The sequence below is a fragment of the Rhamphochromis longiceps genome, linkage group LG20 (genome assembly GCF_057381845.1).
Source record: "Rhamphochromis longiceps isolate RC_006_pf linkage group LG20, R_longiceps_female_GT1.1, whole genome shotgun sequence".
In the NCBI taxonomy this organism is placed as follows: domain Eukaryota; kingdom Metazoa; phylum Chordata; class Actinopteri; order Cichliformes; family Cichlidae; genus Rhamphochromis; species Rhamphochromis longiceps.
Window position 1 is genome coordinate 12,468,377 of NC_140576.1, and position 25,039 is coordinate 12,493,415.

Genomic DNA, 25,039 nt, shown 5'->3' on the forward strand with positions numbered 1-25,039 from the left:
TTTAATTCATGATTTAACAATAGGGGGTGATTACTTTTTCATACAGGTTTAACAAATTCCTATAATTAATAAAATAATTTATAAACTAGCTGTATTTACACCAGTAATCTATGACTGATTAAAAAAAACCACAAACTAAACTATACAGAATGACCAGTTTTTAACATTGCTTTTAACTTCAGCTCAACTCGCAGTAGATGGTAAATCTTCCTTTAAAATCAGCCTTTACTGTTAGTTTTAGAGTGATTCATTGCCATTCATAATGGTGAATCACCCAAAAATGTTTCCAACACCAAATTTCACTTATTTAACTACTTCTGTATATTCTTTCATCCAGACTACATTATGCTTTAGACCAGTGATTCCCAAAGTGTGGAAGAAACTCAGCTTGAAATTAAACATATGTAGTTACATGTTTATTGAAATGTATTAATATAAAAAGGTCAATTAAAATCGGTAAATAAAGGTAGTTAGTTTGTGATTTAACCCATTACTCTGACCAAAGTTTATTGATCTCATTTGTCTCCCAGTAACAGGTGGGTCACGCATCGGCCTTTACAATTTGCATATGCCTGGGTAGATTTAGCAGTTTATAACAGACGGCTCGCGCTGACTTAGACTTTGACCCTCTTGCTGTTGGGTAACTGCAGTTGCATAACTGCAGTTGCATTTTAGATCAGAGTCCCAAGAAAGCATGCAAGCTTGCTTATTGGGAAAAGCAACCAGGATGCATCTGGCATAGTAAATACCCTGATAATGTGGGTAGTGAAACACCACATGTAAGGAGAAAATGTTTATCATAGCAGAGAGGATAAGGAACCAAACCACAACTGTGTCCTTAAACCTGCCAGGGCAAGCAAGACTAAGTAAATCAAAGTGATAAACAAGATGATACAAAATGTCTTTTTTAACAACTGCATCCCAGTAAAGGCACACACACATTTCTGAGTTAATTTATTAAGGTGGCATTATCTATATTACACATCGTTCATATACATCAGAAATTAAACAGGGAAAAGAAAATAGTGTTAACATAAACCTCTTTTTAAAACCTCTCTTTTAAAAAAGAAACTTTGTTATTGACACCATTTACAACTTCATGTACAGGGGAGTGACAGTGGTTTATTTGGATATGGAGGCTTCTAGACAAAAAAAATTAAAACCAAAAAAAAAAAAAAAAAACCCAAAAAAGAAAAAAAGAAGCAGTTAATATTTACATATCTATTCAACTATGTTCCCAAGATTTTAATATGCGATCGACCCAGAACAAGATCAAAACGTCATCCTGCATCAGGGAAAACAATCTGAGGCAAAGCTGTAAATAGGCAACTAGACCAACTTTCCATCTTGATACATTCATCAGTTTTTATGCTAGCATTGTCTCAGTAGTTGTTGTCCTAGCCGAGGTCACACTTGACTATTTAAAAACAGGCCACGTGACCCCCCCCAAGCTCAATCTGGTGCAGTCCAGAGTATTCACTTTAGCATAAAGCAACCTGCGGTGGATCATCTCTGCCGGCTTCAAGCTGCTAACAAAGCATGCCTGAAGCCCGAGGGTGGAAATAAGGCTACCTGAAGGCTAATGACAGATGATCTCACCATGCACGTGGAAACGGTGAGTCCAGGGGTACAGACAAAGCAGAATGGAACTCGCACAAGCTGGGGGTGTTGGGAAAGAAAGTGCCGTGCTTTATTAGACTAACACCGCCTGAATCCAATGCCCCCATCAGTGACCCCAACAGTCTTTCAAGTGTGTAACCTGAATCATTCAAAGGAGCGCTCTAAAAATGAGAACCCACACTACCTGCTGCTCTAAATTTCATATGATTGATGCCAAACTACACCAACCTCAGCGCGCGCGCACACACACACACACACACACACACAAAACTCTGGATACCACCTTGGCAAAGCATCAGGAGGTTTCTTTGTGCATTCACATTTTAATACAACAATCTGCCCAAGTCAGCTGTTCCATGATACATAACCTAGAAGGTGAAGCAAGAATCTCTCTCACACACAAACACACCTTTTCACTTTCGTAATGCATTCTAGGTAAGGTAAAAAAATTTAAGAATACGAAGCTATGGAAGACTTATCATTTTCAAAGAAAAAAAACCAAAAAACAAAACAAAAAGCTTAAAATCATGACATTAAAAATGCAGGATTTAAAAAAAAATAAAAATAAAAATCAAGATCCCGTCTGAGATTAAAGTGGTTATTTTAGGAGAAAAAAAAGTTTTGGTAAGAAGTGGTCACATTACAGAGTGCTGGTCTGTGATAACAACTATCACAGCATCTCGGTCTGTATGTTATTTTCATTTGAACAGGCCTGAATCATGGGCGAGTATCTTCAAAGTGCAGATGTTTATAATGAGAAGGTCATTTTGTGACCATAATTGTCAGCTGTGATACACTGCAGGCACGAACCAGCAGGTGGTGTCGTCTCGGGTCTGAATTTGAAGTCCGGGCTCACCCCTCCCCCTCTTATAAATTTACCACTTTAATCTCAGACTTTTTCTTCCCAGGAATTCATGACTTTTATTTTTTTTCCTTGAAGCAGTACAATGCCTCGCACAGCTTTAAAATTCTGTTTTTCTTAGAATTACCCAAATCCACAAACTATAGAATTACAAACTGCTTTCTCTGCTAAAAGCATTTAGAGGTAAAATGTTCCTCTAAGTGGAAAAGGGAAGACAGAATTCAACCTTTTTCAATTCCAAAACGCTTTGTCTCTTTCATTTTGTCTCTCGCTGTAGGGTTTGTAAAAGTTCAACTAAGGCAAAGCGCTCGATCCAATTCAAATGCTACACGTGTACAAAAAGCTACAAACTGCTTATTTTCAAGCTGTTAAGTGAGCATTCAAAATATCCATTATCATTTAAAAGTTGATTTGGTTTGACTTGATTTTGGTGTCTTGTTTTCAAACTTTTAACTTTAAATAGCATCAAAACAAATCTCGATTCATTAATTACTAAAAAGGATTTCCTCAGGATGTTAATTTATTTAATTTTTAATCAAGACTATCCCGTGAAATAAAAGGAGAAAGCTGGAAAACATTTTAAAGCTGATACTAAGATGAATAACTTAAAAGACTCCCCCAGGATACTCTAATCCACAGTGTCCCCCATCACACATCACAGCGTGCAAACTCTGGCCCTATAAAACTAGGGCCTCTAAGTTCTCTTCCACTCTTCCCACCACTAAAGACAATGGAGGTTACAACACTTTTCACAATCATCGAATCGATTCCCAGATCAAATACTAAAGAAGCAGGAACGCAAAATAGGCATGTGGCCAAATCTCTCTGAAGCACCAGGATTGTCTGTTAGTAAAAGTTTGAAGCACTACTTTTGAGAAAAAAAAAAGGGTCTTGTTATAATTAACATGCAGATCAAAGTGTGAGTTCGATTCTAAAACAACAGAATTTAAAAATGATTTTTGGTGACTCTCACGTCAGTTTTAGAAGAAAAAGCAGACCCTCTCAATCTCTTTAAAGGTTTTACTCCTGGAACTTCTTGTGCTCCGTCAGGTCAAGATGTTTTCAGTTTAACCCCTCCTTCTTACCTGACATGATCATATGAGTCGAAAGCACAAAACAAAAGACCTGTAGTCTTGTTAAACAGATGTCACAGAGGACGAGTTCACCGGGCATAGAGCGGTGCACATTCTGAGAGATGGGAGCAGCGTCCGTGTTTTGGTTTGAAACGATACAAAAATTTCTCCAAGCTGTCGGGCGTGCAGAGGCCTGCTGAGACTGCAGTGTGCAGGGCCCGTGCCCAAAACCCAACAACATGCAGACAACAGTCTAGCATATGCTCCCATAGAAGTACTACACATGTGAGTGCATGCATGAGCACAAACTCCCAAAAACTCCTGCCTATTCTAAAGAGGCTCCCTGATTTGAACACTGGTGGGGTTTTTTCATTCCTCCAGACTCCTGCACCCAGCTCCTCCTGGTTTTCTTTACTCCTGTCCAAAGCCTTCCGTTTCCTCAATGGCAAACATCAGCTTCTCTTTCAGCTGCTCGTAGCTCTTGTAGGGTGGCAAATCCAGTCTGTTGAAGCTGGAAAATGAACATTAAAAAAATGTATTTTAGCTTGAAAAGCTGATTCTGGTGCTACCACAACAAACCTAGCTTGATTCTGAAGTGAGTCTATGTCAGTGTGGAGCTGTGTGCTTGGATGAAAACTAAAGAAGTTTAAGGACAGTTGAAACAACTCTGAAGTAGGTTGTAAATCTGCATTCATAATATCCAGGCCCAATTGGAAAACTGTACTGTCTCCATAGTTATTTCAACACTGTCCATAACACTTCTGCAACTCAAAACAGTTCTGTTCTTTTACATGAGGTGGGGTGTGAGGTGTATGCCCATTATCATCCATCCGCACCCAGTAGTTTCTTTAGTCCTCTGTATGAACTCACCATGTGTGACTTCTGGGAAGCCAGTTTTCTTTTCCCACCTTCTCAATGCAGAACTTTTGAGCACCGTTGCTTCCTACGAGGTGAAGCACAACTCACTGTTAAGTTTGATCCTTACAGAAAAGGTGAACTTTCAAAACAAATTGCAATAATTTGACAGTTTCCTACCTAACACACTAAAGGCTACAAATGGCTTAAATCTTAACAATGAGAACAAACATACAACTGAAATAAACCACCAACAAAACTTTGTAGGTTATCCTTTGGCGTCATGCTGCATGTAGAATCATTTGGCACTTCAAATGGTCATCCCTACAATATTTACCCATGAGGTCATTGAAGCCTCCGACTGGCAGGCGACAGGTACCAGTGACGAACTGCAGCAGTCTCATCCTCTTCTCATTGTCCATCTCCTTCACCAGCTGCAGGAGAAAAAACAAACAAAAAACAAGAAAGATTAAAGACCATATTATTATAAACTTCAGTTTAATGAGTCACTCCTTCGGCTTCACACTGACCTGCCAGAACCAGACGATCTGTTTACTGCTGCGAGCATAGTGTCTGTAGATGGTGTTTCTTTGCCAGTCTACCAGGTCAATCTCCTGCATACCACACAGCATGACCTGGGATGGAATACATTTTCATTAAGACAAAAAGTATACCGCCCACTCCATTCTTGAGTATTTGTCTTTAAGCATACCTCCAACTCTTTTGCATCAAAGTACTGCAGGTACTGCTGAGGGAGGACCTCATTGAAGCCTTCAAAGAAAGCCTGTGTCTGCTCTTCTACTCCTCTGGACAGGCGCCACTCTGCCACCAGCCTGCACAGGCAAACACAAGCCCAACCTTAAAACCTAAAAAAAACTCTTATCTTAATAAACATGTCATATGAGCCTTATATTGAATTGACATAATGATAATAATAATAATAATAATAATAATAATAATAATAATAATAATAATAATAATAGACAATGATCTGAATTAACAACTAAATGGAAAACCCTGAAATCCACCTGATGTACTCCTCCTTGTTCTCTTCTGTGACTTGGATGTCACCTCCTCCTGGCTTCAGCTCATGGGTGGAGATCTCCCCCAGGATCTCCTTGTCAACAGAGAAGAACATCTCCAGCCCGCACTCCTCAATGTTGTTATCCCTAAAGAGCAACAAGGTCCCTGCAGCATTACTGTTACAACAAGTTTTCATCCGTGTCATGTTATTCCGTTATCATGACACATTCTACACTTAAAGCTCTGAGAGTCTAACACCACAGGAAATTTGCTGCAGCCAAGAATGATTTGAAAACCTGACCAAGGGTTAAAGACTAACACGTTTCAGTGACCTATTAATGCTGCTGACGACATTTCTTCCTCCGCTCATCCAGCTAAAATGTTGCCTAAGGGGATTTAGAGCTACTCAAGGCCCAATTTTAAGAACATTTTCTTCATGGTTTCCCCAGGAAATGTTAAGCTTGAATTAGATTAGATTAGCATTAGAAGGTAATTAAAAGTGACTGAAGAACATGGAATCAATTATTTTGTAAAAATGTAAATTCAGTTTTGAGTTACTAGTCACAGTTATTCATGTGACTAAAAAGGACTAAAAATCACATGAGATGTTTGGCTAACCGCAGGATGTTAATGGAGGTTTTGATCATTGTGCTGGGGTTCTGTTGACAATTAATGATGGCATAAAAATATTTATGTCATCTGTAGCCAGTTAATATAAAACTTCCAGAACTGAATAAGCTTCTCGGATGAGATGTGAAACGTACTCAAAAAACACTCAAGTCTAGCCACTTTTCTTCTCAAGCTTTTTAGATAAGACTTCACTGATTTTTTTCTCCAGTTCTTTGTAGGTTAGATTACTTAATAGGACTAGACTTTGCAATCCCAAATGACTGAGCTCAGTACTCATCTTGAGGGGGTTTTGAGGCATCATTTCAATTGGCTGTCCCCACAAAGACAGGAAATATGTAATCGGCTTAATTTGTTTTGTTTGTCAGCAGTGTAGCATCCACAGTTTTCAAGATATTATGTGATGGTAAAAAACCCATGACAGCTTGAGTCTATTTAATTTTTGGTAATAAATAAATAAATAAATAAATAAATAAATAAATAAATAAATAAAGGCACGGTGGTTAGCACTGTTGCCGCACAGCAAGAAGGTCCTGAGTTCAATTCCAACATCAGGCCGGGGTCTTTCTGTGTGGAGTTTGCATGTTCTTCCCGTGTTTGCGTGGGTTCCCTCCGGGTACTCCGGCTTCCTCCCACCGTCCAAAGACATGCACTTAGTGGGGATAGGTTAATTGGATAACCCAAATTGTCACTAGGTGTGAATGTGCGAATGAAAGTGAGTGCGAATGGTTGTCTGTCCCTGTATGTTGGCCCTGCGACAGACTGGCGACCTGTCCAGGGTGTACCCCGCCTCTCGCCCTATGACAGCTGGGATTGGCTCCAGCGCCCCCCGCGACCCTGAAAAAGGATAAGCGGAAGCGAATGGATGGATGGATGGATAAATAAATAAATAAAATAAAAAATTATCGGATCAAAGTCAAGGCCCCACAAAATGTGAAAAGCAGTAAAAGCTTTATTTTACCCACAATTTCTTTTCTTCAAACTTCCCAATAACAGGGTCTCTGGGGATGTGAGCAACTGGGTTGACCTTCATTTTTAGCGCCCAAGTTGACCAGTGCAATATGAAAGGACATATGGTTACTCCCCCCCAATATGAGACCCTACAACGTCAAGATGGACCCATAATGTTTCGCAAAAGAAATCACACGCTGCATGAATACATCTTAAAAATCTCACGTTTTTACAGCTTATAAAAGCAAAAGATTTCAGCCAATTCTGCCCCAATCATGTGGGTGAAAAAGATAGAAAATAAACCATTTTAGACTGTATGTGCTTCAAGGTCACAGGTCAAAGGTCAGGTATCAGCTCGTTGTCAGCAGGCTGACGTCAGCATGTTGTAATAAAAAAAAAAAAAAATCATAAAACATCAAAGTTTTATTACAGCCCCTGCCGTTTGGGGGACAGTTCTTCTTTCATTAATGAGTTAGTGTAACAAAGTGCAGTGATGTGTCATTTCTCCACACAAATAAACACGAGCAGCACATTAAGCACACTGTTACTCTTCTCGTCATAAATAAAACCTGAGATGTATAGGGTGATACACACCAATACAAAGACATAAACAATCTAATGTATTAGTAACTTTGTAATAAGAAATGTCAACAAGTTCATTTAGAATGAGAATAATTAAGAATGCATCGTCTTTCAAACCGCTTTACACACACAGCAGTTTTGTGAACTCACTTGATCCACATGAGGGAGTTGTAGAACTCTGGATCAATGGACTCCAGGTCGTGGAGGGTCAGCGGCTTGTTGAGGATGCGCTTGTAAAATGGCAGTGAGAAACCAGTATCGATGAACTTGCCATGGAAAAGAGCCTGAGGGGGAAATGCATGTTCATCATTATTACACACAATCAATCAAAGCTTTATTCGCCACATGCAGGTTGCCCTGCAGTGAAATGGGACCCCCCCCCCCCCCGACCATACACACACAACACAGACATTACATGGGGATACAAGTCTGAGATCGGTAGCGTTACTGAAAAACACTGAAATGTACATTACAATGGGAAAGTACAAGAGGAAAAAGAGACCTCTACTCATGCTGTGCTTCCATGGTAGGACAGCATGAGAACAGGAAACAAAAAAACTCCTCTGCACAAAAAGCACAAAAATGTCCACAGCACAACATTGTGAAGGACATGACAAGCCACAGGATTGGGTGAGGGTGAGGAGTAATCCGAAGCGAACACAGCAGCCGCCCTGCACAGCGCTACCATCCCAGCGCGTCACACAGACCTGACGTGTTCCCCCGCAGGAAACAAGCATCGAAGGCGTTTGGAAATGGAGGGGGATGAGTGTGTGCTTATCAGTGTAAGTGTATGTGTGTGCGTGTCCATAGTTCAGCTGAGACAGTGTCCTTTGCCCTGCCAGGCTAAGAAAACAGTCTACCAGCCAACCCAGGTGGCCTTGCATGGAATGGGAAGGAACAGACTCAACAGTCGTTATCAGGGAGTTTTTGTTCGGTTCCGGCCTTGAGCCCACAGCTGGCGCCGAAGGGGTAGCCGCATTATTATAATGGTGATTTTTCTTTTACAAACAACTCATGAGAATTTCAAGCTGTTTCAACACTCCGACACCGACACTGGTCTCTCAATCTCCCGTTGGATAGCTGCGAGTTTCTCCATGATGTTATTTACCTTCAATTCTGTGGTCTTTTCAGTTTTTTGCTCACAGAGCAGATTCTGAGACCTCATGACCGCAGCCAACTGATCCGCGATGTAATCCAGCTTCCGCCCAGAGGTGTTGTTCCGAGTGGATTCTTCCCTGATGTAATCCAATATACGCTCAGAGGTGTTATTCTGAGCCTTCACTGCAGCCGTTAGCGCCTCCAAGCTCTTAACCATGCTGCATTCAGTGAGCCCTACCTGAGAAGCCGCACCTCGTCCCATCGTTTCAATCCCAGCGGGCAGCCTTGGGGGGGTTTGAACAGCCAGTTCCGCTTTCTTAATTCTCCGATAAGCCAGGGCCAAGCCAGCTCCGATCAGCAAGAACCCTGTTATCATGGTTCCGAATAGGTAGATATCTTCAGCGTCCTCGATCGACAGTCCTGCCAGGCACACGATCCTCCATGTCTGCCACCCGTCCATTGTGTATCCGGCAGGGAAAGTCCCTCCAGGGCACTCGGGCTCTCCCGAGCCCAGACTTCTCATTGAGAAAAGGGTGTCAATAGCATTCAGAGACCAGTTGATCAAATCCATAATTCTCTTTAGGTTTTAGAAACAGACTGTGAGAGTGTGTTCCAGGGAAAGTAATACAAAAAAAAAAACAAAAAAACACGAGACAAGACAAGGACATGAGGAGCTAAGCAGGGAAGATAAGGGAGAGGAGAAAAGTGCGACCGCCTTCGCTGAGAGCCAAAGAGAAACACCTTACTGTTATAAATAATGCTACAGTGACTCTTACAATATCTTACTTGCCATTACAGCTTTAAAACCAGCATATGAGAAAGTGACTAACCATGGCAATAAAGCGTCCTATGAACTTGAAATACTTGAGGTGGTCAGGGTTGATGTAGGAGGCTGGGTTGATCTGAAGACAGTAGTTATCTTTACCAGCATATTCAAACAGGCAATACATCGGGTTCAAAACCTCATGGGACAGCAGGAAGAACCACTCCCTGTGAGTGAGGAGAAGACAAGGCAGAAGTGAGTGTGGGATGAGAAATCCAGCAAATACATAAATAAAAATGACAGCAGCAGCCCAATAATAGTTCTATGCTATGAATTCTGAGACTTCTCATAACTAACCTGGAAACACCGCCATAGTCAAGCCCTTCTTCTCCAGGGAAGATGATCCACAGCCTCCTTCGCAGATCTTGAGCATTTAAGCTCATTATCTACAACAAAGACAACAGACTGATATACCACCTGTGAAATCACTATTATTCTAAAACAAAATACCCCAGTATCATAATTAGGAATTTTACAGTCTGCTTACTTTATGCCCTGCACTTTTGTCATTATTATGCATTAATAAATACAATGAACAGTGTGGCTCAAGGTGGTTGCTGTACCTGCTGGAAGGAGTCCTCAAACAGGGTTTTTCTGGATACGTTGATCTTGACGTGTTGAGGCATCGCCAGTTGCTGGAGAAAAGAAAAATGCCAGCAACAGTTAATTTTGCAGTGAAGACTCACTGGTTCGCCTTAAAGGAAGGATTACGTTTTTTTTTTAATTTAACATGGTACGCACACAAATATTACACATGCACACTAAATAAAGCAAAAACAGTGCACTCCCCTGTTTATGATGACTTGGGATTTTTTGTTATCCATCGAAGACTGTGGGAGTTCAGACTTGATAACAACAAATTGAGTTGAAATGAACCTAAGGTCATCAGTCACCATGAATAAATTTATGACTGACTAAACGGAATTCATCTCTACTTTGTTTCATCATGCAATTTGAGAGATCCATTAGAAAGATATGAAATACTCCATTTTCCACATAGTGTCAGTGGATATGGTGTAATGCCAGGAATCTGCAGATTTTTATTCTAAAGACAACAACTCTCCTTTCCTGTAGCGACACCCACCTGGCACCAGAATCTGAAGTACTGTACTTTGGCTTTGAAGTCTCGAACATAGGTGATCTGGGGTCCATTTTCACTGTGACAAAAAAGAAGGAAAAACCAGAGTTTCATTTAATCCGTTAATACCTTAAATATTACTTTCAGATATTTCGATCTCACACTCGCTTCCACTCCCATGAACGCCCACATAAATGTCCTTGCAAAATATATTTTAAAAAAAGCGATCCACTTACAAAAACGTACATGAGAAGGTTATAAACATGTGAATTTCGCCACTGTTCATCTTAGTTTACATAACCACATTCTCATCACCTTCCACCCAAACTGGTTTTTCCACCTGAGTGAAAAAACCAGACCCAAGCCTCAACTCAGTAACTATCAGGACTGAGAATGCTGTAGGAGACTAGGTGACCCATTAGTCATATCAGGCTAATGCATCACGACTTCTAAAATTAGAGAGGGATTCTTAGGACAGTGACACATATGACTGAAAATCAGCTGAAACATAACTATCAGGTATATCAAAGCTACCTTGTGAGATGCTAGATCAACTGTGAAATTAAACCTTGTTTCCAAAATACTCAGAATGTCTTTTAAAAGAATGATGATTATGTTTAGAAGAACACAAGATGGTTTGAGATATAAACGTGTTTGTTGCTTCTGTTACAAAGTATCATTATGGCAGTAATTAGCAATAAAACTATTTTTGAAAAGAATGTACGTCTTTTAGTTAGCCAATGTGACTGTGTCTTCTATATCTTTCTGAAGCCTTAAAATTTTGGGAGAATGGAAAAGAATGCATTGGAATAACATACAGTGAGGATTTTCCAGTGCGGGGGTCGATGTAGGTGGTGGTTCTCCTGGTGTGGTCGACAAAATAAGGAATACCGTCTACAGTGAAGCGCATCTCCCAGCCTTCAGGAAGGGGCTTCTCATTCAGCAAACTGAAAAACAACATTAGACCTTTTCCTGTTTAATGTTCTCAGTAAAGGTTATGAAAAAAAACACACTACAGATATACAAGTTTTATGTTTATCTGATAACAAAAACAGTGGAATATGCAAACACACACTAACCCCTGTGTTCTTGGATCCTCCCACTGTGTTGACCGTGTAGGGTGATGCACAAAATAAACTCTGCCATTGGAGTCTGTTCTCTTCTCTGCAAGCACACAAAGTGAGACATTATATTGCCCTACCCTAACTCCATCTTTACTTTACATTATAATAGATTAATGCAAAAGCCACAATTAAGCATAGCTACCTTTGAATTATTTAACTTTATTATTATTGAGAAATTAGGGACGAGTGTCTTTTTCATGCTACAAACATCTCTACCTTAATCAAATATAAAGATAGCTTAATTTAAAGGGGTTATATTAAATAATAAAAATAAATCCTGCTGTGGCTATCATGATATAACACTTTATATCAGGGCTGGCAGCTCAGCAGCTACCAGGCTACTGCTAGAAAAAAAGTCCCCAATGTAGACATCGAATATAATCCAACAGGTTCCAGAAGGCAGTCACAATAAATGTTGAAAACTGATGTTCAAATGCTAAAACAATGAAAAATCCAAATGTGACAGAAAATATGAGAACAATATGCGATTTAAGCCACTTCCAATGAGAGTGTAGGACACTGATTGACATATGTGAGAGTTCATCTCAGCAACTGGAACCTTGAATGTCCGCTGGTAAAACACTATCAGCAACAAAGCATTGCACAACAAGCAAATGGCTTCCTGTGTGGATGTCTCTTAGCAACAATTGTAGTTAACAGTGACAGAAACTTTTGTATTTAAATTAGAAAGTCATTATGACCTTACCCCATCCCTGTGGTAGAGGCCCAAGAGGATCATACTCCTTATTTTGAGTGGCTGTGGCCTGGTCTTGGGCCTACACAGCAGAAGATGATCGTTAATGAAGCGTCTTCACTTGTATGTATGACATAACAGATATGCCAAGCTTTGTGTTTAACAAGCTTGGCATGTTTTTAAGATAGTGGCGTGTAAGGACATATGCAGTGGCACAGCGATCCCAACTACTGTGCATCTTTTTGTGTTTTCCCCCCACACCCCGCTTATTCCTGCTGTCTACTATTTGTATTTTATTCTGACACAGGTGGCGTGGAGCACCCACAATTTCGTTGTACATGTACAATGACAATAAAGGGCTATTCTATTCTATATTAGAGCAAGAGGCCTGTAACTACAGGGCCAAAGTAACATCTCAAAAGCAGTGAGCCACCTTTTTCCATTAATAGCAATGTCACAGAAATATGGCAACATAAAGTAAACTATAAGCTATATCCAGCACAGTACTTATGTATATATTTTGTATAAAATGCTTCAAGAAAAGAAAGATATCTAGCTTTTTTTCTCAACTTGCATCCTTCAATCGATCTTCAATCAAAATCCGATTTCCTAATCATTTAGTATTTGTGTCTGTGAAGGTTCTCAGTAATCCAGGTCATTGTAGTCAAAGGAGCTTGCAAAGAAAAGCGCCTGGACTTCTTTAAGTTGCTTGAAGACGTTTCACCTCTCATCCGAGAAGCTTCTTCAGTTCTAAGGTCAAATTCCTGAGGTCAGATGGCCCAGGATGTAGATCCTGGGCCAGGAATTCGCATGATAAGGTGGGGCCAGGTTTCACAATGAGCTCACCCGAAACCCTGGCTGATTGGGACCCACACCCATTTTCACACCTTGGCTCAGGCGATTAGAGGATCATCAGGGGGTCCTTTTGTCCCTCTTTGGCGGGATACTCCCACTAGGTTTAAATCTGGAACTCCTCACAGTTTGACCTTAGAACTGAAGAAGCTTCTCGGATGAGAGGTGAAACGTCTTCAAGCAACTTAAAGAAGTCCAGGCGCTTTTCTTTGCATTTAGTATTTGTATTACAAGACTGTAAATTCACAGATGAGACACACCTATAGTCACTATATTCCAGCTTATTACCATCCAAGTCAACACAATGCATCACATGATAAAGAGGATGTCTCACCCCAAATATAAATCTCTGGTTGAATTGCTGCATGGCGCCCTGCAGCTGGCTTCGCTGGTGCTGCCATTGTTCATAATTGCGCACTGACTCCACAGTGGGGCGTTGCCATGTGGTGGTACGTGTCATGTGATCAACAAAGTAGACCCGCCCCATTTGGTCAACACGACGCTCCCAGCTGAAGGTGTAAAGGGGGGGAATAAATGCTTTAATGACAGAAAAACCATACACTTTTTCCAGGCTAAAGGACATGACAAATATATCACTGGACGAAGTGAACAACAATAATATAACCAGTATCTACTATTATAACAGTCCAATAACACTAGAGATGACTTTCTAAGAAAAATCTAAGTGATAGAGGGTTTTTTTTGTTTACCCATGGGGCAGTGGTTCAGGCCGTTCCCACGTTGTTTTCTTCTCCACGTGATCAACATAATAAAGCCTGCCGTTCTGATCCACTCTCTGCTCCCATCTAGAAAAAGGAACAATGATAAAGTTCAGGCCACTTTTCTTAATGGTGCAAGACACTACTCTAGCAGATTAGGTACAGATTTATAATTTCTAGCATTTTCTACATGAGTCATCCTAGTAGAAAAACAGCTAACAGCCAGTGAAGGTCACAATGATGTCATAGGAGCACAGAGCTCAGAAAGGGATGTTTACAGAATTACAGGCTGGATGAAGCCAGACCAAAAAAAGACCACGATTGTCACAACCATGTTTAATATATAAAATGTGAGATAAAGTCATTCACTGTTTAGGCATATCTGCTCTCAACAGACAAACAAGTAGCATGTCACCTTGTCTTTTCAGTAAGAAGATTCTGCTATGCTAAAAACTGCTCTCACATTTATCACTCATGTTTGCATATTCGTTTGATTTTTTTATCGTTACAATATTCAGCATGCTCCGTCATCTAACGTGTCATTAGATTGATGAATGGAATATAAATGCTCATCTGACCTTGCCTTGTTCAGGTATTTCTGTTCTGTTTTAGAAAACATTAATTTACGGCTAAGCAACAGCCCCTTTTCTTTATTTTTTCCTCAGTAGTTAAGCATTTTTTCTCTGGATGAAGCTTCCTTTTCTTGGTCTATTTATACTACAGCGCAGTCAGCCGCTTTAGCAATTAGTAGTTTGGCTTGGGCACTATTATTGCTTAGCATGGCTTTGGAGATTAGATAATCATTTCCATTCTTTCACATTCATGACTTATGACTGTACAGAAAACCTCTCTCAGTTCTTCTGCAAGAATTAGAAAATGAGCACCAACCCAGGAGGCAAGGGTCCTGTGCTGACTGCGGGGACTCTGGGAGTGACAGCAGGGGTGATGGTGCTGGTCGGCTGCCTGGTTGCTGCAGCTCCAGAACCGGAGGCCACTGTGGAGTTCCTGTCAGAGCCCCATGATGGACTTGAGTCTGGGGCTGATGAGGGACCCGAGGCCGGCGCTCGCACTGGGGTATCAGAACCTGACTGGCCGTCGCTGCAGTCTGCTGCAGCAGAGTCATTGCTGGAAGATGCTGAAGAAAGAAAATGGTGGATCCTCACTTTAAACACGGCCAGAGCATATGAACAAGGCTTCAACAGGCTTCACACTGCTCTAAACAAATTTTAAGACAGTTTTGTCTGCTCTTGAATGTCACTACTGTGTGATGTCACCATTTCCTTAAAATATTCACCTTAGGGACATGGATCTAACTATGAGCATTTTTGTTCAAATCTTTTTGTACTGGTGAGGGCCAGCCAATTAGAAGAAACTTAACTTAAAATGCCTCGTTTCAGACAGCGAATGAACTGCATAGTTGAAACAAGGAACACTGTAAGTTAAATAAAGTTCATTTTGAGCTGCCAATCATGAATTGTGTGAATCGGCCCCATTTTGGAGTGCAAGAACAAAACTGTGGAATTAATATGATTATAAGAGATCATTAAGGCGCATGTGCGAGAGGATTTAGCTAGAAATGATCTTATTGTGCATCTCTGTGTTGTTGTGCATGAAGAAAGCTCATATTTAAGGAAACCGGTTGTACAAACATATCAAGAGCAAGTTGTGCTTTGGCTCAATTCCAGATCTACCTCTGGGTTAAATATTTGACACTGGAATGATGGTAGAGAGTGGGTATAGAAAAAGAGTGTCTCTTCTTCTTTGTTTTCCTTTAGTTCATAGTTTCAGTGTCTTGACAGATTAGAGCAGTTTTCACTCATTAAATCTCTTACCTGGTGAAGAGTTGGGTCTGCGTGGGGTTGGAGGCGGAGGTCTAGATGGCCTAGGTGGTCGAACAGGCCTCAGCCCTGTTGAAGATACCGATGGAGACCCTGTGCTGTTTACTGATCTACGGCCACTAGGAGAGGACTTGTGCTCTATGCTGTCCACAGCCGGAGAGCTGTCTCGACTGTGCCTGTGGAGGAGGGTGGGTGGATACTGATAAACAAAGCAGAAAAAAAAAAGAAGAAACCAGAAATGTGACACTGGTAGAACTTGCCTAAAGACAGGAAGATGTACTGTACCTTATGGAATGATCACCATTTGGCTGCGACTCCCCATTTGATGTACCTGAAATAAAAGCATGCAAGAGAAAAGAGTCAAAATGAGAGATTCTGTTAGAATGTAACATAACCAGTCAAATAATTAAGAACTCTGCTATTAGTACTGCTGATATGGATGAAAAGTTGAACTTCTGAAAAAAAAAAAAAACATGTCAAAATATCTTCAGTCCCCTTTTTCACTTTAAAAAAAAAAAAAAAAGTTGTAAAAAACAAAACAAAAACAAAAAAACAAAAGGTCCTGTAAAATAAAACAAAAAAATGACAACATAAAATGAAAAACTTCACATGCTTCCAATGTAAGTTCCTCTTTGTGCTCTTCCGTGACTCACTGTGATGGTCGGCTTCTGCTTTTGCGAACATATCAGGATCAACAGTCATGCCGTCAAGGCAGACAGACAGGTCCCCCACCACGTCTGACTCGTCCCTGTCTGCACACAGTTGTAAGGTCTGCACCACCTCAGAAACTACATACAAGAAACACACGATGGTCAGTGCTACTATGGCATCTGAAATACAAACCTTGCCATTAATGATGCCACCAAACTTTACTTCAGTCAGTGGTATAATGTCCCTTAAAAAAATTCTAACCAACAATACACAGTAGTATTTTACACAACATTCATAGTAGAAAAAGAAGTACTTTTTGCCCCCCGTAAGCCTCCTGAGATCACATACTGGATACTAACAAAAAGAAATATAAAAGTACTGTTATAACCATTTATTGATAGCACAGTGACAGAAGCAGTTTACCCTGCTCACCGCCAGGAGATGTAATTATATATTATAATACATTTTTTAATTAAATGAGAAAGATTACTTAAAAGACTGTTTTCCTGCTTCTGTTATGGCTAAATATTGTACCTAGTACAATAATGAAAAGGTTCATTTTTGAGGTGGAAAACAACACCAAAACACAAAAAACAAACATGACAAATGATTTCAAACATGAACTCTTGAATATTTAAATTACAAAGTTATGGCAATCAGCATGTGTTTCCCTGCTCTGATATCAAAGTCAGCTCTTGACATTTGATTTGCTCCCAGAGCTCCCTGTCATTAGCTCTGCTCTGCTGGACAGGGTCCATGCATATAAAAAAATAAAAAAAATGACCGCACAGTGAACTGGTCTTTATGAGGGAAAAACAAAAAGATAAACAGACCAAAAATCTTCCAGCATACAAGCAGATGACAAAGATTATAAATGGAATACTCTACTGATTGTTTTACTGGGTGTAAGTCAGATAAACCACATCTGTAAGCGCTCTGAAATTCTTTCTGTATGTACGTGTGCTGCAGTGAAACCATGTAAACCTGCATCAACTCACACAGACAGCAGGAAATTATCTGACAAAACTTTGGTGGGCAGGAAGTGATGTGGTTTATACTTGCAGCAGTTTACTTTTGCAGTAGAAAATTACTAGTTAACCATTACTGTCTAATTGTCTACACATATAATTTCTTATATTTAGCAATCTCCTTTGTTCTATGTGCAACTGTTGTGTTACTTGGGTTAGCCAAAGCGCATTTCTACGGCTTGTATCCAGGATCTTATTTGCTGGATCAGTCAATTCATTGATTTTCCGCTGCATATTATTATGTGCTGGAGCCTATCACAGCTGTCTGACTTGTGTATCAAACTTCTTTGTCAAGGCACAAGAATTTGTAAAACAGGGACTTAATTTACATTTTCTGTGGTACTTTTGAGTACATCTTGCTTCATCACTGGCAAACGGCTGTATGTGATAAACGTCATTTAAAGGGTTGAGGGTTTCCCTTTTTTTTGTCATCAGATGCTTGCAAAATTTATTCTCTATATTTGATCCCTTCGCAAAAATTTTACTAAATTATATATCTTTATAATCATATATGTCAACTCTGAGGCAAGGCTCAGAGTGACAAGACACTGTTTTTACCAAGCTAACATGTTTCATCCTGCAGCTCTTCTAGGGGTAAGTTGAGGTATTCCTCAGAGAGCCAAGAAGCATAATCTCCCAGCTGTTTCCTTTCAATTGGACATGTCCCCACACAGCTCACCTAGGAGGCATCTTAGTCAGATGCCTGAACCACCTCAGCTGGCTCCTTGTAGTGTGGAAGTACAGGAGCTCTACTCTGACCCCACCCAAATGACTAGACTCCTTACTCTACCTTTAAGGCAGAACGCACCGCTTGTATGTAGGAACCTTTTTTTCCCTTTGTGTCATATATACTCACTTTTCATGTCATTAGATTTGAGTGTTTCACTAAGATCCAGCGTGGCCATCCCTAGCAACAGATCTGACTTCAGGGTCTGGTGGCTCCACACACGAAACACTAGTTTGCTGAATGGAGTTACGATCCTGTGAAAACCAATATATTTAGAAACAGTTACTTTTGAAAGTTTAAAAAACAAACTAAAAAGAGAAAGAAAAAAAACAAACATGCTTTTTTCGATTGAAAAGCTAACATAGGAAAGTTCTTCATGGCCGTGTACACCATTTCAACAACCAGGTTGACAGATTAATATGTGCTGATAGTGTTTTTATAGACTTTCCATTGTCTAAATGAATAAATCTGTAAGCAGTTCTTATTCCACTTCTCAATCACAAGTCCTTAGCTAGCCAATGTCAAGTGAATACCATTTTGTGTGAGTCTTAAAACCTTTTACAGCTCCAATCTAACATTTGTGTTAAGTACAATTCCCAATGATAAGTTCTACAAGCATCAATAATTACAAATATAGGAAATAACAACCAATTACTCTCAGGAATTCCCAGCACTGCAATCTATTTGACAACTGTTTTACCAAGCTAAACAGTGAACACCACTTTGTCTGTATGAGCAGCAAAAATCTTTGTGTTGTCCTGAAAGCGAACCACAGACAATAAAGTTCAAAAGCTATTCAGGGACAGTGAGTGTCCATGACCGTCACTACGACAGTTGTTTAACAGTCACCAGGAAAAGAGACAGTGGATATGTGGACTGGGTCCGGTTACACCCCATAGTAAACACTTGTTATATAATAACGCTTCCCCCGTTGGTCTAAAAGAAACTGTAGGAGGGTTCTATAATAAGAAGGCCACTTTGCATAGAAGGAGACATTAGATAGGCTAAAATTAAGGGGGTGCTAAATGTGTGAATATTTTTACTGCAGGAAGTGAAGTGGTGTGAGTGCACTAAATGTGAAGTGCATTCTTGGAAACAGGAGTCCTGTAAATGCACAGGACACTCACCCAACTGTGTGGGACTGTAACTGCTAATGGAAGCCAATTCCAAACACACAGGTCTTTAAACTTCTCTTTAAACTGGAAACTCTATGAAAACCGAGCCCAAGAGCGTATGCACGAAAAACAATTGCACAGTTTCAGTGAAATTCTATTTTTATATTCTCATGAGAGAAACTGACAGTTTGCTGGGGAAATGATGATTTGTCTTACCGCATAGTGCAGTCAGCAGTAATCGTGCATGGTACACTTCTTCCTTTGAGCCAAAACCCAAATTACCACACTGTTTTTGCAGTCTCTAGGGATTATAGCCATTAAATGGGCTGTAAAAATGTTTGAACAATGGAAAGATGCTCTTCTCACCGAGGAGCACAGGCATTATTTACTATATGCTCTCTTTTTGATATGCATATTTTATAAGCTACAAATATAAACTACTATCATTTTATTAGTGCCAAAACTTTTGTTTTCCTTCAACATAGTTGAATATTTCTCACTCCATAGAGATGCTTAGAGAATCTTTAAAGGGTGCCCTTTATGCTTTTGCCGATTTTCATATGGATATTTATACAAACATGGGCAAAGTTTCAAATAATGAGGTCAGCATTTGTACAAGTAGTTCTGGTGAGTTAAAAATTAGGGTTTTAGATGTTGTATGATGTCAAAAACAGGGGATATCCTTAATATGGTCATCTCACAGCTGTATTAACCTACTGTTCAAACCTCCTGTTTGCAAGAAGAGGACTGAAAAGGGTCTGTCGCAACATAAGATAAATACAGATCTATCTTTTTAAACTGTGAATGATGCAATTACTCTACTCTGCTCTCTAGTTGTTTCGTTTCTCCCTCTGAAAACGCTACATCCAGATGAACAAAATTGAGGATTTGGTAAATACACAGTTGGTTTGGTTTCCTGAAAATATAAGTAGTAACATTTATGACAATAAACAGTCTATGGCATCTGAGTAAGTGGGCTATTAGATGTTTTATGGGCACATTTAAACATTAGAATTCATTCTGTATCCTTTCTCATAAATTCAAACATTTGCAATTTAAATACAGGTTTTATTTAGACAGGTTTGGCTCGAGTTAAATACCTTTTATGGGTAATAAAATAGAAGTATGGCATAGGAGTATCTATGATATGAATTAATATAAGAGTCTAGTAATCCTGGCAAGACTGACTCACACAGTGAGCGGCTGCTTCCATTTGGGGCTGTGAGTGTTGGTACATTTCTCTGTTTTCTTGGACTGGCCGTCGACTGTCACTTCCACATAGGGACTGGGACCAAACCAGTTTTTCTTGTTTTCTTTCAGTTTTGCTGATAGCACTAAACAGGAAGAATACATATAGTAAATGAGCAGTCAGATGTTGGAGTCCAAAACAAAACAAATAAATTGTTTACAACTTTAATTTAGGAACAAAATACTAGTATGAAGGCAGTGGGGGAACAATTATTTGATCCCCTGCTGAATTTACAAGTTTACTTACAAAGAAATGGACAGTCATTTTAATGAAGAGAAACAAAGTCCCAAACGCTAAAACTCTAAACCCTTTAGGTTTCTAGGCTGCCGCTTGGCAGCTTGAGGTTTCTTTCCCTTCACAGATTTTTCTACAGGATTCAGGTCTGGAGACTGGTTAGAACACTATGTGACCTTAATGTGCTGCTTGACAGTATGTTTTGAGACATTGTCATGATGGAAGACTGATCCACGGACCCATGTGCATGTCTACGACCCAGCTGACGTCTTGGGCAGCTCTTTGGTCTTGCCTGTGGTGACGGCTATGTTGGAATGGAAGAAATTGATTCTGTGGAGAGGTGCGCTTCATACACAATATGAGTTGAGATCAGGAATATAATAAATATAATTGAATGACTGATTGTAATTAGTGGGAGCCAGAATTGTGGTGTGGTTGTAGGGGATGAAATTCTTATTTCACTCTATGACATGCAAATCAGTTTGTTCTGGATTTTGTGGTTGGTATTCTCTCACTCTATTATTACCATAACAATTAGAGACTGTTCCTTTCTTTGTGAATGAGCAAACATACAAATTTTGTTTTTTTAACTGGTAGTAAAAAATATGCAGTAATAGCAAGAAGCACAGATTTTTACTAATGAGAACATCTGAAAAACTTAAGCAGCTATCTGAATGCTCAGAAATAAAATAAGTCAACCTGACTTTTATTTTAACCTCTGTGTGTCGGTCTTCACTTCTTGATGAAGACCGAAGACTCACCAACGATTTGTAGCTGTGCCCTAATAGGGTATCCATTGGAAGTGCCCGACTTGGTGGCTCCACTGGCCATGACATAGGGCTGGTATAAAGGCCTGTAGACAACACATCATTAGGTTGGTGACAATCATGCAGAACTCATACAGATATGACTAAATGATCTCATCTGTAAGTTGCAGATGTGCACCATACTGGTGAGATCATTTAGCTCAAATATATTTAGCTTACATTGTGAGCTGAACTGATTTCTGACTATTAATAGGTTAAAAAAAATATGAAACACTACATTAAAAATATTTATATTTCACAAATTATCTCTGCAAATCTACACTGTACAGTAAAATAGAAAAATATCAGAGCTTTGAGCAAATTTTCATTAACTACAGGAGTTATACTGCAACTATATTTCTTACTGAAATACTCTTAAAATGTACAACATCTGAGATTAAAATAGTACACAATGACTTTCATTCATACACAGTCACAGACATTTGGTGGCAAAGCTGGGAAACAAACCACTAACTATTTGATTAATGGAAAACTCGCTCCAACACCTGTCTGTAAAGTGCACTGAGACTACATTTGTTGCAACTAAAACTGAATTAATCAATTAGTCAATTTAATCAGCTGCAGTTCAGCAGTCAAAGCTATAACAGTCAGTCACTATAAGAACCTTGCAAGATGCATAAAGCACATCAAGCTCGTACATCTTCCATAGCTGACACAAAAGTATCATAACTGTGGGCTCCAAATTACCTCTAATGCATATTTCTTCCTATATTCCTGTGCAAATGCTTTCACTGGGTTTGGCTTGAAGCAAGCAGCCTTTACCCAATTATCTTCAAAGTCTAAGATAAACAAGAAAATACGCCAAATCACTATTCTCGCCAAATCTGTGCAAACAAGTTAGCTTAGCTTAGCTCAACGGACACCCTACTTAGGACATCAGCAACATGCATACATATTTTTTCCTTTGTACAAAGACTTCTACCTAAATAATCTCATCACCTGGAGAGTCATTTTGAATAGTAGAAAGTCTACATTAAAAAAAAAAAAAAAAAAAAAAAAATTGTATTTCCTTTCAGGATCCCATCCTTAACAACACTAAACAGTATAATGACCTGTTAAACGTCCGCAACAAGGGAACAGACTGACGGTAAACTCAAAATAAAAAGAATATCAGTTCAAGCAACAGTAAAAATCTCCTAAATGCTGCGTCATCATGGAAGGTAATAAAAGACCACAAAAGGAGGCAAAGGCCAGGGCTGCAGGCTGTGAAACCTGTAAGGTGGCTGTAAAAGAAAATCTTATGGGTCTTACAAAAAAACTTGTGATCTTTGTCACCAGTCTTCACTTTAAGATCACAATTTCATTTATATAATACATGAGAGCAATTACATAAAGCTCATGCCAAAAATACACCGACAACAGCAATAATTGGTTCTGAGGATAAGGTTGCCAGGGCCAGTTATACTGTTTGCTTATAAGCATGTCAACAGTATATGAACTCCGAAAGCTCTGAAGCAGGCCCTGTGATCTTTTCTTGATTGTGGTTACTTCAGTGTGGCACTGAATAATGCAGGGTCCTCAGCTCTAGCTCATCCAACAGTCTACGCACACAGCAGAGCAGGAGACAGTGAGGAGCTCCCGGGTAAACTTTCACGTTGGCTACGGGTCTCAGTCAATAATTCATTATAATTGCTGACTTTGCATCCTTGCAAGTAGGCTGAATGTGTATCATGGATGAGTGTATTTCCTGGATACTAAACTGGATTTTTGTGTTTTCAGCTAAGCAACATCTCCCACTATTTCACAAAGTGCATCTGGGGTTTCTTGAAACTAATCTGAACTCAGACTGATTCAACTATTGCCTGTTAGTGCTGTGGTGTTGCAGGTGAACCAACTATTTTGAACAGTATGACCAAAACCGCATAAGAGGAGCTTTTCATTACTATATGCTGAACTTCTATTGTCAAGGTTGCTAACACCTTGTTAAATCACATGGACACGCTGTTTACATCATGACTAAGAGGGCAAAACAATGCAGCACATCAAAACAACATACCGTCGCAATGACGAACACGAAATCTTTGTCAGATAAAAGGGACAAATGGGTTTTCTAATATTACGATTCAAGCAAACAATACTCAAAAACCGTCATTATAAGTAAAAATCGGAGACTGTTGAGAACAATTGCGACTGAGGGCACAAAATAACGTAAACGTCATTCTTGCATTATGTTTACAAAGCAATTATGTCAAAAGAGAAAACTATGCGGTCAGGACAGCTTGCTAATGGAGGGCACTTGGGAGCAGTGACGTTTGACAGGTGCAGTCAGTTTCCCGAAGAGTCAACAAGCTTCCGTATACCTTTAATAACACTTCTTTTCACTGCTTCACTGACACAAACCCATTTATAATAATATAAATTCCTACCAAATCACTTCAACATTCCTCAATAGCGTACTGAGAAATGACTCCATGACGTCTAAGCGTAAAGATTTAATCGAACTACTAAAATATCAGATTGAGTGTGGCGCACCTTCCTTCGCAAATGACAGCACATAGCTGAGAAGAAACTACTCAATGTACCTCCACATTCCGTGTCTTGGATGCTAAGCTAAGAAACGTTCGTAAGATTACATAATTTAATCCAACTAGGAATTGATAACAAGCTAACGCTAATTCGGTTAGCCGGAGAAAGAAGTACAGTATGTCCTGGTTGCCAAAGTCAAAAGCCATGAAGTTGACCACTTTTAGTTATGTTCGCCGCTGTGGCTTTTTAACTAGAGTTGCTGAGTACGTGTTGAATGTCAGCTGGCCACCAGAATTGACAGCCTGGTGCCATCCCAGCCCAGGCTAATTACTAGCCTGCTAGCTTGTGTCATCATCATGGCTGGCTGGAAATCCCAAAGTACAACGGCTGTGGAAAAAGCTAATATCACCGATGAGAACTCCAGTTATTGGCTCCCATTACTTACCGGAGTCCGAGCGAGGAGCTGTAAAACTAACGCGCTGTATCTAAAGTGTCCACCCAGCCTTCGCTCACCAGGATGTTTGGGTTTCTGTTGGGGGTTTCACTTCAAGGAAGAAGAAACTTCCACCATCTTCGTAAGCTCGTATCACGTGATCGAAACAAGGTGGAGCGCGCACGCTACTCCCTCTTTGTGCCGTGATTGGACAAGAGTTGTAGTGCTACGAACCAATAGACGGTCAGTAAACATAATGATGCATTTAAGGTACTTGCAGTCTACTCATAAACCTTACGTTAACGCAATGTTTTTAATGCCTTGTGCAGCATTTTTTAAAATAACGAATATATTTTTATATATACTTGATATGAAGGATATCCATCATCTTCTGTGGCAAACTTGATACATAAATGTGTTTATGATGTGTTTAGTGAAAATAGGCTTAGGTAAATACAGTTAGAATAAAATATCCACAAATCTCTTGTGT

The 25,039-nt window shown here is 39.7% G+C and overlaps 2 protein-coding genes across 4 annotated transcripts; both read right to left on the minus strand.

The window, feature by feature from the left end:
- Nucleotides 1-1,140: 1,140 nt before the first annotated feature.
- Nucleotides 1,141-24,706, minus strand: itchb (itchy E3 ubiquitin protein ligase b). Of its 3 annotated transcripts, XM_085393130.1 has the most exons (24): nt 24,562-24,706; nt 21,585-21,676; nt 20,533-20,674; nt 18,355-18,479; nt 16,473-16,607; nt 16,105-16,150; nt 15,814-15,995; nt 14,870-15,116; nt 13,973-14,068; nt 13,597-13,771; nt 12,423-12,492; nt 11,672-11,756; nt 11,411-11,539; nt 10,599-10,671; nt 10,078-10,149; nt 9,812-9,900; nt 9,522-9,681; nt 7,744-7,877; nt 5,439-5,579; nt 5,123-5,243; nt 4,941-5,045; nt 4,748-4,844; nt 4,426-4,498; nt 1,141-4,066 (listed from the first exon to the last, which is right to left on the minus strand). In XM_085393130.1, the coding sequence occupies exons 2-24, from the start codon at nt 21,652-21,654 to the stop codon at nt 3,967-3,969; spliced, it is 2,667 nt and encodes an 888-aa protein (XP_085249256.1). In that variant the 5' UTR covers nt 21,655-21,676; nt 24,562-24,706; the 3' UTR covers nt 1,141-3,966. The 3 variants fall into 3 exon arrangements, with proteins under 3 accessions (XP_085249256.1, XP_085249257.1, XP_085249258.1); XM_085393131.1 differs by lacking the exon at nt 20,533-20,674 and having other exon boundaries at nt 24,562-24,700; XM_085393132.1 differs by lacking the exons at nt 1,141-4,066; nt 4,426-4,498; nt 4,748-4,844; ... (1 more) ...; nt 5,123-5,243; nt 5,439-5,579 and adding an exon at nt 5,634-6,897.
- LOC146645044 (uncharacterized) lies at nt 7,888-9,495 on the minus strand. Its single transcript, XM_085393140.1, has one exon. The coding sequence runs from the start codon at nt 9,260-9,262 to the stop codon at nt 8,627-8,629; it is 636 nt and encodes a 211-aa protein (XP_085249266.1). The 5' UTR covers nt 9,263-9,495; the 3' UTR covers nt 7,888-8,626.
- Nucleotides 24,707-25,039: the final 333 nt, after the last annotated feature.